This window comes from Cottoperca gobio, chromosome 16 (assembly GCF_900634415.1).
Source record: "Cottoperca gobio chromosome 16, fCotGob3.1, whole genome shotgun sequence".
Lineage (NCBI taxonomy): Eukaryota > Metazoa > Chordata > Actinopteri > Perciformes > Bovichtidae > Cottoperca > Cottoperca gobio.
The window spans coordinates 23829439-23848882 of NC_041370.1; the positions used below are offsets into that span (position 1 = coordinate 23829439).

Here is a 19444-nt window from a genome sequence, read left to right on the forward strand (position 1 = left end):
GAAGAACATATATTAATGCTCTCCTTTTTAAAATGGGTTAAACCACATTAGAACTGAGGAGAAACAAACTGTTGGGGCAAGGGAAGTGAGTGAAGGATTTAACTATGGGCCCAGCTGCCTATAGACACCAGTATCAGATACAATCAAGAAGGAGGGGCCAGTCTGGGGAGGTAATATTTGAGAAGCCAGCATGAGAAAACTAGACCAGCCCAATGTTGCCAATTCTTTCCCAATAAAAGCAGCGAGCAGCACTAGCTCCAAAAATTGCCAATTTTAACAAGAAAGTTGCCAAATTGGCTACACTGACAGCCCGTCCCTTCAGGCCTCCCTCCAAAGCCACTCCCCCCAAATGATCATTATGAATTTAAACATATAGTAATGAACACAAAACAATTGTCTAAAATACGTAACCCAGCCTAGTTTTTAAAATAATTGACTAATCTAGATTAAACCTGGATTTACACGGATGGCTCTAAAAGCCTCAGTGGGAAAGTAGGGAGCAGAAATGGAGTTAAGCATTCCTTCATTACAGTCAGCCAAGATTCACAAAGGTCACAGAATCCTGATTATATACTACAAGAATGGGAGTTAATGGTGAAAACATAGGACTCAGCCTGACCCTTGGAGCAGGGATCTAACAATGAGCCTGCAGTTAAACTGATAATATCTATTTGGCATTAAGCCAGATATCCTTGATCATTTACCTTCCCTGATGTTGAAATTATCATTTTAGAACGAATAACAGAGTTTTCTGACGATAGATGTTCGCTGGTTGAACTAACGTTAGTGAAAGCAAAAGATGCTCACTTTAAACCCAAATCATTGCCTTTGAAACTACATCACCCACACCGCATAGCGCTTGATCGTCATCACAACAGGAAGTATCAGGGGCTAGGAAAATAACGTTGTCGGTGTATGAGCAGACCAGTGTGGCAGGAAGAAAATGTACTGTACATCAGTGTGTCTGTAAGGGAAGCGGTTCCCCTCCTGCCAGCGCCCATGGACGACGCCCAGGAACAACACACTCCCATTAGGAACAAATAAAGTCGAGGCTTTGTTCCCCCGGTTCCTCTTAGTGGATTGTTCACCTATGATGGAACGAGCGATGGAGCAGCTTAACGTACAGCTCAGTAGGCTGACCCGTTCCCTCCGCCGGGCCAGGACCGTGGAACTCCCGGAAGGTAACCGTACAGGATGCTAAAGACTTGAGCTAAAACAGCGCGAGCTGGCAGTGTAAACAGTGGTGTTCACGTGCATATACTGAGCTGTCATAGCACCCTGCCTCGGCCTCTGTCACTGTCAGCCACACAGTGACCTGAACCTTTAGCCTGTGGGGAACGTTACAGTCATGTGTGTGACTGTTAGCTCCGACATACTAGCATACAGGAGCCGGCAGCAAGAGGGACTTTCAGTGTTTTGTTATTCTGACTTGACAGCAGCAATTGAGGCTCAGTTTTTTAAATGGACGTCAAAAAGAATTGTGACCAATTACTGGAGTTCTCTTAACTGCTGTTTATGAGAAAGCAGACAGTATACCTGCCCAATGTTGTAGGTGTTTGCGAATATGTTAACTTTATATAACGTTAATCTGCAATACGACAAGCACATGACTTTTAATGGTCTTATTATGACTGATTTGATACTAGTAACTACGGATATTTGACCCAATAGTCACAAATATGTAACTGAAATGGATGTAAAGACAAGGTAACCCAGGTTAGTTTGTGTACAATCTCACAACCCAGAAGGTGTACTATAGTAAGGCTATATGTAAGTGTTACATTTGTCAAGTCTAATAGTTTTATTCCTCTTCTATTTCTCCTTCCACAGACAATGAGACTGCAGTGTACACACTTATGCCAATGGTCATGGCTGACCAGCACAGGTAAGCCTGAATCCTGTACAGCATGAGTTATTAGCACCTGCACACTGTGATCTCAGCACTAGAGGAAGAATGCATGTCTTGTGGCATGTTTATCTTGCTAGTAGTAGCAAGTCTCATCATGTCTTTACTGTCTACTTCACATCACTGAGGTATAGTGAATGTGTTTTGTTGTCTCACTAGGAAATGATTTACTTGTTCTGTCCTGTCTCTTAAAGGTCAGTGTCAGAGTTGCTGCTCAATTCCAAGTTTGATGTAAACTATGCCTTTGGACGAGTGAAGAGAAGTCTGCTACACATCGCTGCCAAGTAAGATATTGTTCACTCTGTTCTCATTTAACAGTGAGTACACACTTGAATTCTGCCAGTACTCTCCTTCCTGTCCAGCATATTTAAAAAATAAAATATAAATTGCAACAAAGATGGGGTTTAGGTCGGAGGAAAATGTTTGTTTAGGTGCAGCCTTGTGCGTAAGTAGTGTGTGTGAAGACACAGGTTCATATTAGAGCGAGACAAGCCGATATTAGCTTATTGCAGATACAGTATATGTTTATGGGTTTGCATGTCGCCTGACATCATTTAGAAACACTGTCTTCCTTACATAGTTTGTCTATCAAACACTTTTTGCAGTTGATTATTCAACTATGAAATATTTCAGGTTTGGGTCTTATTACGTTATTACTCAATGTAAATCAGTATCCTGTATAGCACCCAATGGCGACTATATTTTGGAATACTTTGAAATCCACATATGCTCTTTTGGTTCATGCATCAAGCTTTATATTGGAATACACCTGTACACTGGGCTGAACGATCAGGCCCTCATCGCATCCAAACAGACATGTAATAGAACACAATTTTCAAATCGCAAAAACTGCGATTAAATAAAAGGTTTTTATTGACAACACTGATCTGTCAGATATTGAGCAGGGTGGACTTTGTGTGTATGCAGGACAGTGGTCTTTTCAGCTGCTCTGTGTTCTCTCTGTACAGCTGTGGGTCAGTGGAGTGTCTGGTTCTGCTGCTGAAGAGAGGAGCTAACCCAAACTACCAGGACATCTCAGGCTGTACCCCTCTGCACCTCGCTGCTAGGAATGGGTATGGACCTCATACAACATTTAATCTGTTTAAATGTTTGTGCTGTGTTTTGTGACACTTTGGCCCAGTGAGTTCACTTTAATACATATCTATATATTCTAGTTATTTGCTGATTTTTAGACCCGGTCTGTGAATCCTTGAGGTTCAGCTTATGTTGAATGCGTTTCCTTCCTCTTCAATCATTTGCAAAACCAGTTTTTAAAGTATTTTAAATACAGCATGTGCACATGTACATGTACATTAATGTGCGTCCTCGTGGGCGTGCATCAGAGAAATACAATGGGGACCCACTATTAAAATATGCTCCATAGCACTACTAGAAGTAAAAAAACAAAAACCCCACATGATAACTCACCTCTAAAAATACAGCCAGTGAAATTAGTGGGTGACAAGATTTATTTAGTTTGTCCTGAATTAGGCCCATCACTGATTATTCCAGTAATATGTACCATCCCAGATGGCCTTCAGCTAGTATGGTATTGACGTGTGCAAATAAGATGACACTACATGCTCTGTAATCTGAGATCACTCAGCCATCTAGTGGCTGGCCAGATACACATATCAGGACATATGCTAGCATCACACTTCAACCGTTCACATCTTTCCTGTCTGTCTGCAGCTTGATTCTACTGTCACCTTATCAAACGGTTGACATTGGTGGGAATGTAACTTTGAGTCAGTGTGAGTCTGTGGACAGATGTTTGCGATATAGTGTCTCAACTGACAGTCATGAAACTTTACATATGTGTAGTTAAGATCAAAACAAAGTCAATGGACCTTCATGATAGTCATGGCTGTTGGAAGTGTGAAAGGGTTAGGTCAGGAGTCGGGAACCTATGGCTCTTTCGATGACGCTATATGGCTCACTGACATTTTTTAACATGATTAACAAGTAATACATAATTATACTGTGTCATTTTAAAGTAAAACATTTAGCAGGGTCTTTTGTTTTAGTTCTCCCCTCTCCTGTCCTCCACTCTGTCTCTGACTGTAACTGTGTGCGCACGTGTGTGTTGTGGGGGGGCGGAGTCCTGCCCTTCGCAAAACAGCTGTGGAGAAACTGGCAAAGCAAGCAGTCCAGGGGTGTCAAACTCAATCACAGAGAGGGCCAAAATTAAGACATTGTTTCGGGGGTGAAGCTTGGAAACTGCAGCGCCCACAGAGTCACACTTTGCCTTGAGTGTGTCGTTACACTGGAGGTCAATCAGCTCCATTTGGATGTTCACATGTGCTGTTTCCACGTCAACTGCAAACGGATTGCTGAGCAGTTCATGCGCAGTCGGGAACACTGCGGTAGAGATGGGTTGTCAGTGTTTGGAAACACGTAGTGACCAAAGTTTCCTGCTGCATCCGAGTCTCCCACAGGCAGCTCGGCTCTCACTGCATCATACATGTCCGTGATCACACGGCCCTGAAGCTGGAGGTTTAACAGTGAGATGCTTCGTTATGTCGCACAAACAGGCCAGCGCACATCGACACTTTTCGTCTCAGAGATCTGTGGTGTTTCCCTTTGCTTCCAAAAACGGGCAGATTTCCTCACGCAACTCGAAAAATCTATTCAGCACTTTCCCTCTACTGAGCCATCGCACCGCCATGTTCAGAATGTATCTCCTTAGGAAGAGACTTACATTGACTCTTATAAAGTTTCCTGTCTGTGTTACGGTGCTTGTTACATGTTCCATCTCCAGAGCTTTACAACACAGCGCTTCCTGGTGTGTGATGCGGTGATACACCGTCAGCTCACCTGCACAGTTCTCCCGCTGCATCTTCTCCCGCATCCTGCACTAATCCGCTCTTTTCATCACATCGCAGGCTCCGTCTGTCGTCAGTCCCGTCAGTTTGTCCCGGGGCAGCTTCATTTCATTCACACATTTAGATACTTCCTCAAATATGTATTTTCCCGTGGTTGTGCCATGCATTGATTTAATTACCAAAACCGGTGGGCCAGTTATGACTGGCACAGTTGGCTTTTATGGCTCTCCCAGCCAAAAAGGTTCCTGACCCCTGGGTTAGGGTTATGATGATGTCATCGTCGATGTCATTGTAATGTTGATAATTCATAGTGTGGTCTCAACTCGCCTCTCTTACTCTTACACCTCCTCCTAACTGTTCAGGAGTCGAGATGCACTGATGCAAGTTCCATCCATCCATCCATCGTCTACCGCTTATCCGGGATCGGGTCGCGGGGGCAGCAGCTCCAGTAAGGAACCCCAATCTTCCCTTCTCCGGGCCACATCCTCCAGCTCCGACTGGGGGATCCTGAGGCGTTCCCAGGCCAGTGAGGAGATATAATCTCTCCACCGAGTCCTGGGTCTTCCCCGGGGTCTCCTCCCAGCTGGACGTGCCTGGAACACCTCCCTAGGGAGGCGCCCAGGTGGCATCCTTACTAGATGCCCGAACCACCTCAACTGGCTCCTTTCAACGTAAAGGAGCAGCGGCTCTACTCCGAGTCTCTCACGGATGGCTGAGCTTCTCACCCTATCTCTAAGGGAGACGCCAGCCACCCGTCTGAGAAAACCCATTTCGGCCGCTTGTACCCGTGATCTCGTTCTTTCGGTCATGACCCATCCTTCATGACCATAGGTGAGGGTAGGAACGAAGATCGACCGGTATATTGAGAGCTTTGCCTTCTGGCTCAGCTCTCTTTTCGTCACAACGGTGCGGTAAAGTGACTGTAATACCGCCCCCGCTGCTCCAATTCTCCGGCCAATCTCTCGTTCCATTGTCCCCTCACTCGCGAACAAGACCCCGAGGTACTTGAACTCCTTCACTTGGGGTAATGGCTCATTCCCTACCCGGAGTAGGCAATCCACCGGTTTCCTGCTGAGAGCCATGGCCTCAGATTTGGAGGTGCTGATCCTCATCCCAACCGCTGCACACTCGGCTGCGAACCGATCCAGTGACTGTTGAAGGTCACAGACCGATGATGCCATAAGGACCACATCATCTGCAAAGAGCACCTTGGTGCCGACCGAAAGTAATAAATAAAAAATAAAAAAATAAACTCCAACGTAGCGGCGCTCAGCCGGGGGCTAGTGAGTATCCCCATCCCGGCCCGACGCCTCACACCTTGGGCAATTCCGGAGAAGAATAGAGTCCAACCCCTATCCAGGAGTACGGTTCTAGTCCGGGCTTCCTCCGGGCAGGGTCTCTCCTTTCCTTTCCCTTTCTTTCATGAAGTCGTTTTTGAACCATTCTTAGTCTGGTCTCACCTGAGACCAATTTGCCTTGGGAGACCCTACCAGGAGCACTAGGCTCCAGATAACACAGCTCTCAGGTTTATAGGGACACACAAACCTCTCCACCACGATAAGGTGATGGTTCCCAGAGAGGATGCAAGTTCACTTCCAGAACTGTCATTCTTCCTTTACTTTAGAAAATGACTTAGTCAACAGGAGTTGGCTTTTCACAGTTATTAATTCACACGTCAGAAAACTAATAATAACCCAGAGTGACTGCATGTGATGATGCTGATACTTAACACTTTGCTCCACTGTTCCCTCAGACAGAAGAAGTGTATGGGAAAACTACTGGAATTTAATGCTGATGTCAACATCTGCAACAATGAGGGACTGACTGCTGTAAGTGGACTATAATCCTCTGGCTGTGGTTCGTGTTGTATTGAATGTCTTAAAGTCATTGTAACCACCATTGCTAATCACGTTATTGGAGTGTTATCTCTGTGACTCCCATAGTCAGGACAGTGATTGACCCTGTGAACCTCTGCTGCAGATCCACTGGTTGGCAGTCAATGGGAGGACGGAGCTCCTCCATGACCTGGTGCAGCATGTGTCCAACGTGGATGTGGAGGATGCCATGGGGCAGACCGCTCTACATGTAGCCTGTCAGAACGGACACAAGACTGTGAGCCAATTTGAAAATATCTCTTTAATTGAAAATAAATGTTACTTGTATTTGTAGCCCAAGTTAAAGCAAAGGACTCAAAGCTTTGCAACAGATGTCGGTCTTTGTCCACTTTAGTCCAGTTGGGCATTAGGAGCAGCATGTCTTCTAGGGGCTGCTTGTTAGGCTCTTAGTAGCCACTGCCTGGCTCTGGATTTTGAGCTCGTCAAAATGATATTCTTATTCGTCAGAAAAGCAATTAGAGATCTCTGCTTGGCCCTTATATAGCAGATATTATCCGTTTCATAACCTTTTATCCTTTTGATCATTTAGCCATTACGTAATGACAATATAGACACCAACATCATTTCTGTAAATCTTAAAATCCTTACACAAAGCTTTAGTTTGTTTCTTGTTATCCAGTGTGTCCAGTATTCCCCTGTATGATATGATTGTGTGTTTGTGTCTTCTTAGACGGTGTTGTGTCTTCTGGACAGTGGAGCTGACATCAACCGGCCCAACGTCTCTGGAGCCACGCCTCTTTACTTTGCCTGCAGGTGATGTCATCGGCGATGTCATTGTAATGTTGATAATTCATAGTGTGGTCTCAACTCGCCACTCTTACTCTTACACCTCCTCCTAACTGTTCAGGAGTCGAGATGCACTGATGCAAGTTCACTTCCAGAACTGGCATTCTTCCTTTACTTTAGAAAATGACTTATATATTATATTCCGGTCAAATATTATCTGTCTTTATTGCGCTTTAAAAAATGTTTATAGGCAGGATATATAAAGAATGACGTCATCAAGGCTTGTAGATTATTAATATCTTCTGTTCGCCGAATGGTTACTGCAACACTACACTTCTGCTCTACAATCAGGCCAGTCTTCTATTTATATTTTTCATAAATATACATTTCTAAATTCATTATAAAAATTGGTCATAAAGTGTCTATATATAAAATTTATGAAAATGACTTAAAGATAACTTTAATATTGTGAGTCTGCTTTTATTCTGCCAGTACTAGCTGGCAGTTGCTTAGTAACCGTATACCTTACATGGCTGTAGATGTTAACGTACACAACTCAAAGAAACGAAAGCTCTCCGTCTTGTTTTGCCTGTGACACACAACCCTGCGCTGTATGTGCTCTGCAGGTGGAGTCAGTCTGTATGCCGTCTACAAATGCATTACGTCCTCTCTGTAGCCAAAGTGGACATTAGGATCGGAGAGATTTAAATATGTTGGACTTTTCCTGGTAGAAAAAGCGTAAATTTACCAGATAATGGAAACAATGATTGTGATATTCTTAATTACCCATGGATAGCTTTGCATATTGGAGTGCCAGTATGTGACAGTCGATTACTGTGTTATTGTGTAGCCATGGGCAAAGAGACACAGCGCAGATCCTGCTCTCTCGAGGGTCCAAATACCTCGCTGACAAGAATGGAATCACTCCTCTGGATCTGTGTGTACAGGTGAGGGTTTGTTTTGTGTATCACCTAATTCATGCAATTTTCCTCTTAGTGTTGAGTTTTTCAGTTCGTGTGTGTGCGTGTGCGTGTGCGTGTGCGTGTGTGTGTGCTCAGGGGGGATATGGGGAGACGTGTGAGATCCTTATCCAGCACCACAGCAGACTGTTCCAGACCCTCATCCAGATGACACAAAACGAGGACATGAAAGAGAGCATGGTTTGACCAGTTTTTCCTTTACATTCATTGATGAGCTCTGCGTGTACACTTATTGAAGTGTGTGTCTGTGTCTGTATGTGTAGCTCAGGCAGGTTATGGAGCATGTCTCTCAGCAGAGCGACAGTCATTACCAGAGGATTTTGACCAGTCTTGCTGAAGTGGCTACCACCAATGGACACAAGCTGCTCAGGTATAATTGTAGATATTGGATTCATATATTTGCTTTCTTTTTTGAATTAGTTTTATGTTTCCTATATGTGGATCTTTTTATACAGAATGTTTTCACTGATTCTTTTTTGGAAACACTTATTTACTTTCTTTCCGAGTTAGTTTAGTTTACATCTTATGTCTGCAAAAGTACAAATCTGCCAGCGTAAAGAAACAGTTACTAACTTACTGTATCTTATTTCTTAAATCCATAAACAAACAGAAATGTTAAAACAACAGTTTGTGGTTTCCATCATCCTATTCCATCATGCTTCAGATGTCAATATAAATGTAACCCGCTGCAGATTATAGATTATTGAACAGTTGTGTCTCTTTATTTTACTGATATCTCACTGCTTCAGTTTGGAATGAGCTTCCCCTGTATCACAATTCTAATTTAGTGAATTAAATAAGGGTACACATTATAAGTCCAGTTTTGACACAGACTCCAATTATAGATTTTCTAACTTGCTGTACATTTCTAGAAATGGAGGACCAAAGGTGTTTAAAGATCCTCTCACAATATAAGTACTCCCTGTTATGTTCGGTTGAATCAGAGTAACCAATACTGGCACATGAAACGATCACAAACATTTCAAAAGCATGGCTCCCCAGTCTCTACAGTGCAGCTGTCTGTTCTGTGTCATCACGTTACACATTGATAACTGAGTAGTGCTCAGATGTATTTGACTGCCCCTGGTTTTCTTCTGTCCATCCTCAGCCTGTCCAGCAGTTATGAAGCTCAGATGAAGAGTCTTCTGAGAATCGTTCGTATTTTATGCCATGTGTTCCGCCTGGGGCCTTCATCGCCCAACAATGGCAACGACATGGGCTACAATGGCAACAAGACGCCTCGCAGCCAGGTCTTTAAGGTCAGTAGGAGCTGCATGTACAGTATAGATCTGTAGGTGGCGTAAGAACCACTAAGTAGGCTGCTGGGATGGAAGTAGTGTGTTCTCTGTGTTATTTGTAAAAGTGTGAGATTAAAATGCCAACAAAAAAAATCATTTTTTCAATTTAATTATACATCAAAACTAATATTCATCAATTATACTTTTTAAATCATGATTTATTTTAATGCTTAATTCTGTGATATTTGATGAGAAAACATCCAAAAAACAGGACATATCAAGGCAAACAATGAAAACCTGCACAGTGTTTATGTTCCCACAATATACTGTATTGACTCTTGTAGAGCCATGTTGGGAGAGGATGAAGATGAAACAGACCAACATGTTTGTTTTGCACCGTAGAATGTCCTGCTCTCTTCATGTATTGGTCACTAAACTTTAAGAACTTTAAGTGACCATTGTCCAAAATGTTGATGTACTATTGGCCTCAACATTCTGACTGCCAGGCTATGAGAGTGAACAAAGAAAATGCTCCAAAAAGCTGCAGAGTTGGTGGTAATTCTATGGGTTTGTTTCTAAAAGTGAACCCTTTCATAAAACACATAGTCATTTGCCTTTTTGTTAATATAAACAATATAAAAACATTGATTGCAGCAGCTTTGGCTTTGGCAAGTCCTGGTGGTAATATCAAAAACAGCACTGGGGCAGTAGTTGAACTTTGTGTAATTGATTGCTTCTTTTATTGGGAGATATTTGGTTACACTGGCAATGATCATTCTGATTTGACTGTATGTCCTTTCAACTAAAACAGCACCAATAAGAATTGACTCCATTGGTTGCAGATGTGTGCGAGGCAGATGGAGGGGGAGACGGTACAAAAAGATGAATGTTCCTGGACAGGTTCTGCTGTCTTTGATGTGAGCCATGGATATTTTTATCATTTGCAGTTAATCATAACCCTCTGCATGTCAAATACCTTGACATGCTGACATTTGGGTAGTATGATCTCTGGAATCCTGTAATCTCTTAATCTTTATCTAATCTTTATAATCTTTAATGATGCATTTGAAAATGATTGGCACTGTGGCATTTTGGTGGGTGCTGGACAGTTAGGGTTGGGCAATATGGATCAAATCATGTCATTTTATATTGCAATAAAGATACACAGCATGCCATGATATTGTTATCTAAAACTATATATATTTATATCAGAATATATAATCTATTAAAGTCCTTCCAATCTTGTCAATCTAATCTAGCGCTGCTCAATGATCTACAACAATCACCTGACACAACACATGTTGAAGCGGCAGTGACTTGGGTAAAGGTGGTATAGCAGCATCTGTGTAGTACGCTGACACATTTCATAGAACACTGTATTCAATATTGCCCAACCATGAATAGAGTATTCACCCTCTCGAGGTGGAGACTGTGTGACTGTTTGTTTCTATCATTTTCACTTCTAAAATATCTTTATCTCACAGAGAGGTTAGCTCCCGTATGGCCGATCCAGCTATAGCACGTGGCTGCATATTTATTTGCAAACTGTAAGGACTCAGAAAACTTTGCTTACTTTTAGAAATAAAGACTGTGGAACATTTAATGATTCTATAAATAACCTTTCTAAAAGTTATTGTTGACTTTACAAGATTCTGCTCTGGAATAAAACTAAAAACAAAACTTCTAGTCATGCAGAACTTTTCTTTAGTTTGTTCACACAAGTAACAAAATAACAAACAGCCACGCAGATCATTCTGGTTTTATTTGGTTTGGAGACGCCCGTCTGTCAGATATCTGCCTCCACCCAAAACATGTGAAGATGGAGAGTTGTCATAGGGACTTATTCTTCCCAAGTAGTTCTAGAGAACTACACACCACAGAATGTGGATTATGCAGAGAGGGAAGGTCAGCGTTCTGGGACAAGATGTTGCTGTTGTGTTTTTGTTCTTTTTATTGCCATTTTTCACTGTTCACAGAGCTCTACAAACACAATTCAATTCATCTCCATTGTGTTGATGTGGAGGCAAAAATAATCAGAGAGACAGGTATCTAAAAACCTGGTCAAATAAAACATAACTGTCTGTTGTAGATAGCCCAAGAGGTAAGTATGGACATATGTTCTTTTTGTAATTTGGATGAACCAAACTATTAAAAGCAAACGTGTATGCTGGGAAACTGACAGTGTGTCTTCAAGTTGGACAAATGTCTTTCTCTGGATCTTTTTCTTCTTTGACATTAGTCTTAACTCGGACGACGTGAAAAATGTGTTAACGCCTTGAATGAAGCTTTGTACAACCTGCTGACCCTGAAGGCCAAAGTCACTCCTCTCTTGTAAAGTCTTCATGGATCTCTTTGAACCTGTCTGTCTCTCACCTCCTGTCTGTCTCTCTTCAGCCACTGGAGCTGCTGTGGCACTCCCTGGAGGAGTGGCTGGTGCTTATCTCCACAGAGCTGGACAGGAACAGGAAGAACCCGTCTTCCTCCTCCTCCAGCAGTGAGATAGCCTCTCTGCTTCTCAAGCAGCGGGAGGTCGAGCACTCCGCCTCCTCGCCAAAGCTGCCCTCCTTGCTCGATCCTCAGGGCGTCATGGAAACGGAGGTGTACGCCGACGGGGAGGACGTCATCTCCATGACAGCCAGTCGGCTCAGTGCTGTGATCCAGGCCTTCTATATGTGTTTCTCCTGTCAGATGCCACAAGGGTCTGTCATGTGGAATCAATATTCAAAGAAAATGTGATTTTTGGTTCTGCATATTGTTAGGAGCTCTGGAGGTGTGTTTAGATCACAGCTGATTCTCTCCATGTTACATCATGCTCATCTTTAGAGGGCTCAGACTCCTGTAACCGTAGTCACCACTACTAATGCTGTATTACTGCCGACACTCCTCCTACTGCACGACTCTGTGCTCTCACATTCCTCTTTGTTCAAACCAGAGGCCAGTTAATAAACAAACATTAATAACATTCATCAGATGAATCGAATAAACATTAAAAGGCCCATAACTCCTCTTTCTTAGAAATTCTTTATTTTCCTTGACGCAAGGATTGACCCTATGCCTTAATGACACATGAATCAGATATGTTACTGCATTTAATAACTTCAACTGCAGTTAAGTTGTAAATGCTCGGTTACATTTGAAAGCATGTACACAGCAGTAGCCCCGCACAGGTCAAGTGTACTCGGGTGTTTCTAGGATTTTAGGATATTTGAGGCTTATCCTCTTAGCTCTGTCGGGGGATCCTCCCCTGCCAGTGTGTTTTGATAAACAATCTTTATTAGTTTTCTTTAATGTTCTTTTATGCACTCTTGCAACTTATTTACATTAAAAGTAAAAAACAAAGTGCCCCTGGTTTAAATCCTTCTCCAGGTCCGTGAGCAGTTAGATGGTTAACGTGGCATGTTAGTGACCTGCTTTCTGTTGTTGTTGCCCTCACCTCTTTTTACCCTGTTTCCCATCAGCAAGTGACGTTTTCTATTATGATCCAACGTCCTGTTCAGTGTGGGAGATTGTGCCATTTCAGATAGAACTCAAAGATGTAATTGTAAATTGTGAAACCAATGCTGTTTCTGAGATGCTGCATCTTCCTCACTCTTCACCTCCCTCTCTTTCCTCACCCAGAATGACGTCCCCTCGCTTTATTGAGTTTGTGTGCAAACATGACGAGGTGCTCAAGTGTTTTGTAACCAGGTGAGTCAATGTGGCCCTCTGCCATACTTCAACTTCCCCGCACAGCAGCACCTAGAGACTGGGTATTGATCCAGAAACTTCTTTCCTCTTAATTTATTTCCACTTTTATCTCTTTGTTCTCTCACTTCCCATGTCTTGTTTCTCTCTGTTTATCCCTCTGTCTCTTCTTTATCAGGAACCCAAAGATCATCTTTAACCACTTCCATTTCCTCCTGGAGTGCCCGGAGTTGATGTCGCGCTTCATGCATATTATTAAGGGCCAGGTAAGACGTGATGAAGTATGTCATTAAATGTTTTGAGGGATCTTTGGAAGCACAAGTCTGGAAGTTAAGAAAACACGGTCTGCTCTTTATTGAGTAACTTGTATTTAGAAAATGTAAACTTATAGTATGTAAACCTTTTCTCATGTGTGTTGATTTTATTGTTTTCTTCTTAAAGTGTGACCTGTTACTACTGCTACACAGATTTAGTATTAATATAAAGGTGATACCAAAATATGTTCATGATCTTAAAGGAATAGTTCACCCAATATAGAACTTCAGTGATCTACTTAACCCCTTAGTCAGCAGAAACGCCTTTTAAGTTTGTAGGACCACTAGATGCAGTAAGTGAGCCGATTCTGCATGGCTCCGTGGTCTCCTCACACAACCTCTCTTTAAAACCGTCTTTCATTTAGTCTTCTTCAGCCGTCGGTTTACGTGACGCAGTAGTTAGTGCTCGCTAGATGTTAGGACACGGAGTCACTCTCTCTGCGGCCGACTTCTCTGCCATCATTGTTGTAGAATTATTCCTCGTTCAGCTTGACCTAACGTCACATTTCATTCTCGATCAATGAAAGTGACCCGTCATTCAGTGCGCGGAAGGCAGACAGCTGCCGTAGTGCTGCATCAAATATTGAACATTTCATTTTGCATAAATGTCTGTTTTTTTTACTATTTGACTTTAGCATATTCGTCGACAGCCCTGTGCCCCAGTATGCATTGTTCCTAAAAGATTAGTAGATTCATTGATAAGTCAATCAACAAAAAAGTAACAGGTGACTATTTTGATATTCAATTAATGGTTAAAGTCATTTATGAAGCATCTTTTTCTTGTTCCAAGCTCAAAGGATTTTGCTTCTTTTCTCAGTTTTTTCTTTGTAAACTGAATATATTTGGGTTTTACTTTTGGGAGTTGTTTTTTTTTTGGCATTTTACAGACAAAACAGTTACTGAATAAATAAATACAACATAATGCACAGGTTAATCAATAAAGAGAATACAAGTCAGTTGTAGTATCCATCTCTGAATGTGATTTGACAAGTCTTTAACTGCAAAATGTCCCACTCTGTACACAATGGTCACAATTCTTTACAGAATAAATTCAAATGTATACCTTGTTTATTTTATGCTTTTATGTAAAGCAAACACATATTCAGATTGTATATCTTATATTTCCTCAGCCATGTGTTTCCTGTCAGGACCTTGTAAGATAATGTATTGGCTCACAAACTAAAGTACTTAACATTTCCCCTCCACTGCCGCTGCCGGATGTGTCTGGGTTGTATGTGAACTACACTGTGGCTCCAAAAGTATTCACCTTGTTCCTCATTCTCTACTTTGATCACTCAGAGTCCTTCAGTGTCTGTATGTTTGCGTCTTCAGGGACTAAATGGAAAGTGACTTTGAACGTCCCCTGTCTTCACTTCAGGATAGTTTAACAGTGTTACAACCATGGCGATAACACTTGTCTTAAGTTCCATTTATATGGCTTCATAAATTTTAAGTGCTGCTCCGAGTTGTGTGCTGTTCCCTCACTCTTCAGTATTCATATTTAAGCTGCAGTGTTCGAGCCTCGTTACCCATGGATTATGGCTCGCCTGGGAGTTGGCCCGTGTTTTAATTACAGACTTTAACCTGGTGAATCTGATTTCATCTCCTGATTCCTCTCTCAGTACGCCCCGCAGCCCGAAGGGGAAAAGCCTTTCTCACTCTTCCATGCTCATCCTTCACTCTACCTCCAATGCTTAGAGAACAAAGGCATATATTATGCAAATAGACCTCAGCCTCATCTCTGTATTACAGACCAGTATTTCAGCACTGAAGGCTTTCCCGAGCCGTCGGTTGAGACTGAAAAATCCACAGTCTGAGAGTTAAAAGCACAGCGAAGTGGTAATTAGTTTAGGAAAGTGCTGTGCAGTGTGGGATGAAGTCTGATTTTCTCCCTCAGCCCTTCAAGGATCGCTGTGAGTGGTTCTATGAGCATCTGCTGGCCGGCCAGCCAGACTCTGACATGGTTCATCGTCCGGTCAACGAGAACGACATCCTGCTCATCCACAGAGGTACAAAAGGCCCTCTTCATGTTTTATTTTAAGCACTGCATACACACATGTAAGGGGCGACATTAGTGTGGGAGGTGTTTACTGGCAGGTACCGGTGTGAGGATGAGAAGCGATCAAGAGAAGCCAGTTTGAGTTACAAAACCATGACTTTATAACACTATGACACATCTCACGCTGCTTTGCCACTGCTGCAATCTCTTTGTTGAGTAATCTAGAAGAAATGCACACTTGCATGTTGGCACCTCGGCCACATTGGTCTAATGAAAATGAATGAGGGGTTTCAGAAGCAGTACGTCAGTACACATGTTCATTCTTTCCTGCGAAAACCATATCAGATTTTGATATAATTAACGTCATGGGGATTGCAACTAAGACACAATACTTAGGTAATAAGAAGAAGAACCTTCATCATAAACATTCAAATGTTAGTGTTTTCACATTCAGAAAAATGTGAACTTGTAAAAACTAATTTGTCTGCTGTTCCAACAACATTCACTCTGCAGAGGAACAGAGAGCATGCAGCTCTGTTCCTCTGCAGCTCCCGTCTCTGTTTCATTCTACAGTATACTAATTCAACTTTTTTTTTAATCTCCCAAATAGATTCAATTTTCAGGAGTAGCTGTGAAATGGTTTCCAAGTCCACCAATGAGAAACTCAAACAGGGCATCGCTGTGCGCTTCCACGGCGAGGAGGGGATGGTGGGTTTCTTATTCGTTATTTTCTGTTGGCCTATTGCAGCAGTCAGCTGATGGATCAAAGTACTGCATGTCTGACCTTCTTTCTGTGCGTCACAGGGTCAGGGTGTGGTGCGGGAGTGGTTTGACATCCTGTCCAATGAGATCATCAACCCAGACTACGGCCTGTTCACTCAGTCAGCTGATGGTACATGGTCTTTTCCTTACTGCGATAACATTCAGTGTGACGAGCCAAACTCAATCAAGTAGAATGACGGTGTGTGTTTGTACGTTTGTAATCTACAGGTACCACTTTTCAGCCCAACAGTAACTCCTCGGTGAACCCAGACCATCTGAACTACTTCCAGTTCGCAGGTCAGATCCTGGGTCTGGCTCTGTACCACCGACAGCTGGTCAACATCTATTTCACCCGCTCCTTCTACAAACACATTCTGGGTAAAAGAACACGCACGTCTGTAGAAAAGAGTCGTACTGCACATGAATCATACACACTTTCATGTGATTGTGGAATCAGAGTAGAGGACACTTCAGTAATCTGTTTGTTGTCTGTATATGGGTACAGTGCACACAGGAACTGCTAATCACTCTTCGGCATTACTTTCACTGACTCCATGGCAACCACATCATATTTTTACATCATCCAAAACTTCTGGGTATCTTGATTTTAAAAACAAAATCTGATCAAAGTGGAAATTTAAGAGTACATTGTTACAGGTTCAGAATGTCCCATCATACACTGACATAACAAATCATAGCATTTCTGAGAAGCTTTACTTGAACACAACAACACATCACTGTAGACGATATGTAAAGCCTTGGAGAGAAAGTGTAGCAAAAACAGTCCAGGGTCCAAGGTGACAATGACGAGACATTAAGCAAATCTGTGAGGAATAGAAATGTTGAGCCCTGGTGAATATCAAAGATTATCATTTTATTATTAATACCTACATTTAAAAAAAAATATATATATCCCCCCACACGTCCCGTGCTACAGCTGATGCGTGCGTCTGTGTGTTTCACAGGTATCCCAGTGAACTACCAGGACGTGTCGTCAATCGATCCAGAGTATGCGAAGAACCTGCAGTGGATCCTGGACAACGACATCAGTGATCTGGGTCTGGAGCTCACGTTCTCTGTGGAGACGGACGTGTTTGGTGCAATGGAGGAAGTGCCGCTCAAACTCGGAGGGACCTGCATCCTGGTCACCCAGGACAACAAGGTCAGTCACCACCAACACAGGCGGGGCAAAGTCCAATGATGGGTAGTAACATTTATTTTACATTTCTAATAATTTCCTAATAAGATTTCCTGGAAAATAACTAATGTTATACTAATTCTATGTAGAATAGAGAAAGCCATTAGAACAGTGTTACTCAACCTGGGGCGAGGTTACCCCAGCAAGGTGTGAGGGAACTATTGGGGTGTGAGTTTATGAAGAAACTCAATTCTACTAAACAACATTTAAGTGTTTCAGACTTTTCTCTAGTATTTGCTTTTTTATTGTGATTGCATTGTTTACAAAAGAAGAAAAAAAAAGGTAAAAGGTCACAAACTAAAAATAAAAAAGGTTTGCAACAGCTGCTCTAGATAGTCTAAATAAACTGAACAATTGAAGAATAGTAAAATGTTCACACACACACCCCTGCAGCAATTCAGGGTTAAGTACCTTGCACAGGGGTACAATGGTGGCAGCCATGGTGTTGAACTCACAACGCCAAATGACATCTAACATATTAATTAGTGAGGAAGATATTGATATCTTTAGTCAGAGCCCGGCCAGCGGTTTCCCCCTGTGTCCTGTCTTTATGCTAAAGTGCTATCCATATTCTCTAACTCTCAGCAAGAAGGGTAAAAAGCCCAACATTTCAAACTATTCCTTTTTTTTGTTTTTTAGTTGGCAGTAAGGTTAAGTATTTAGCAGCAGGTCATGTGTATAATACTTAAATAGCCAGGCACCAGAACATTTGGTGTTTGAAAGCAGCTTTCTTGGAATACTAGGCTTTGTCAAAAGTTTGTGAAATGTCATAGATCTGGCTGTTCTGGTTTAAATGTGTGAAAGACCAGATTTAAAACGGTTTACAGGATGATGTGAGATACTTGCAATATCTTAGACGGGCACTTTCTGTTTTTTCTTTGTGGTTTTAGTATTTGGACCGGTGTCTTAAGTGCATGTTGTTTATGACAGAATAAAGTCAGATAAATAATTAATTAACGGTTTAAGTTCCCCTCTAGTATATTCAACCATAGTTGGTCTCCTATGAGGGATTGATCTCTCTCCTCCAGCTAATTGCCAGGAAGAGTCCCAATTAGAGCGTGCAGTACTGCAGTGTTCCTGTAGATGGCAATGTCTTAAAGCAAAGAACAGTCCAATAGGAGCTGAGAGAATAACTATGCAGGAGTTCTGACTCTTTCCTTGTCTCTCAGTATTAGTACTTGGGGACTTTAATCTGTGTCTGTGTCTGTGTGTGTGTGTGTGTGTGTGTGTGTGTGTGTGTGTGTGTGTGTGTGTGTGTGTGTGTGTGTGTGTGTGTGTGTGTGTGTGTGTGTGTGTGTGTGTGTGTGTGTGTGTGTGTGTGTGTGTGTGTGTGTGTGTGTGTGTGTGTGTGTGTGTGTCCTCTCTCAGGCCGAGTACGTCCAGCTGGTGACAGAACTAAGGATGACGCGAGCCATCCAGCCTCAGATAAATGCCTTCCTGCAAGGATTCCACACCTTCATCCTTCCCTCGCTCATCCAGCTTTTTGACGAATACGAATTGGTTAGTCTTCCTCTTCCAACCTCCCCGTCTTTTCCTACTCTTCCTCATCCTTCCTCCTCCTCCTCCTCCTCTCATCCATCGTCTTTTACTCTTGGCATTCTCCTTGTTCCCCTCCGCCTGCCCGCCTGCTCGGCTCTGATGCAGGGATTGATTAGCCACGTCTAGATGGGGCGGGGCGGGGGGGTGCTAGGGTCACCTTGAAGCCCATCCCTCTTCTCCAACTCCATTAGAGGTTTTTTTTTTCTTTGTGTGTCGGCAGATTTAATGTCCTCACTTGTGCAAGGATCGATAGTGTAGCATGATGATTATCCCACCTTGGATTTGTTATACATGCCTCGACCATGCTGTCAGTGCTCTCCGATCTGCTGCTTTCAGCAGTGCTTTCCTAGAGATAAAGGATGAAGCAATATAAATATA

The 19444-nt window shown here is 42.5% G+C and overlaps 1 protein-coding gene across 3 annotated transcripts in view; it reads left to right on the plus strand.

The window, feature by feature from the left end:
- Positions 1-889: 889 nt before the first annotated feature.
- hace1 (HECT domain and ankyrin repeat containing E3 ubiquitin protein ligase 1) overlaps positions 890-19444 on the plus strand; it is a 24737-nt gene continuing 6182 nt past the window's right edge. For 2 of the 3 annotated variants that reach the window (XM_029451481.1, XM_029451478.1), the window contains exons 1-21: positions 890-1181; positions 1831-1885; positions 2101-2190; positions 2875-2979; positions 6485-6560; positions 6712-6843; positions 7297-7379; positions 8203-8299; positions 8411-8512; positions 8596-8702; positions 9441-9591; positions 10413-10487; positions 11965-12269; positions 13189-13257; positions 13433-13520; positions 15466-15577; positions 16178-16275; positions 16372-16459; positions 16558-16707; positions 17295-17491; positions 18896-19027. In XM_029451481.1, coding sequence (XP_029307341.1) covers positions 1091-1181; positions 1831-1885; positions 2101-2190; positions 2875-2979; positions 6485-6560; positions 6712-6843; positions 7297-7379; positions 8203-8299; positions 8411-8512; positions 8596-8702; positions 9441-9591; positions 10413-10487; positions 11965-12269; positions 13189-13257; positions 13433-13520; positions 15466-15577; positions 16178-16275; positions 16372-16459; positions 16558-16707; positions 17295-17491; positions 18896-19027 — 2403 coding nt within the window. In that variant the 5' untranslated portion in view covers positions 890-1090. The remainder of the gene's footprint in view (positions 1182-1830; positions 1886-2100; positions 2191-2874; positions 2980-6484; positions 6561-6711; positions 6844-7296; positions 7380-8202; positions 8300-8410; positions 8513-8595; positions 8703-9440; positions 9592-10412; positions 10488-11964; positions 12270-13188; positions 13258-13432; positions 13521-15465; positions 15578-16177; positions 16276-16371; positions 16460-16557; positions 16708-17294; positions 17492-18895; positions 19028-19444) is intronic. The other variant, XM_029451480.1, reaches the window with a different exon arrangement.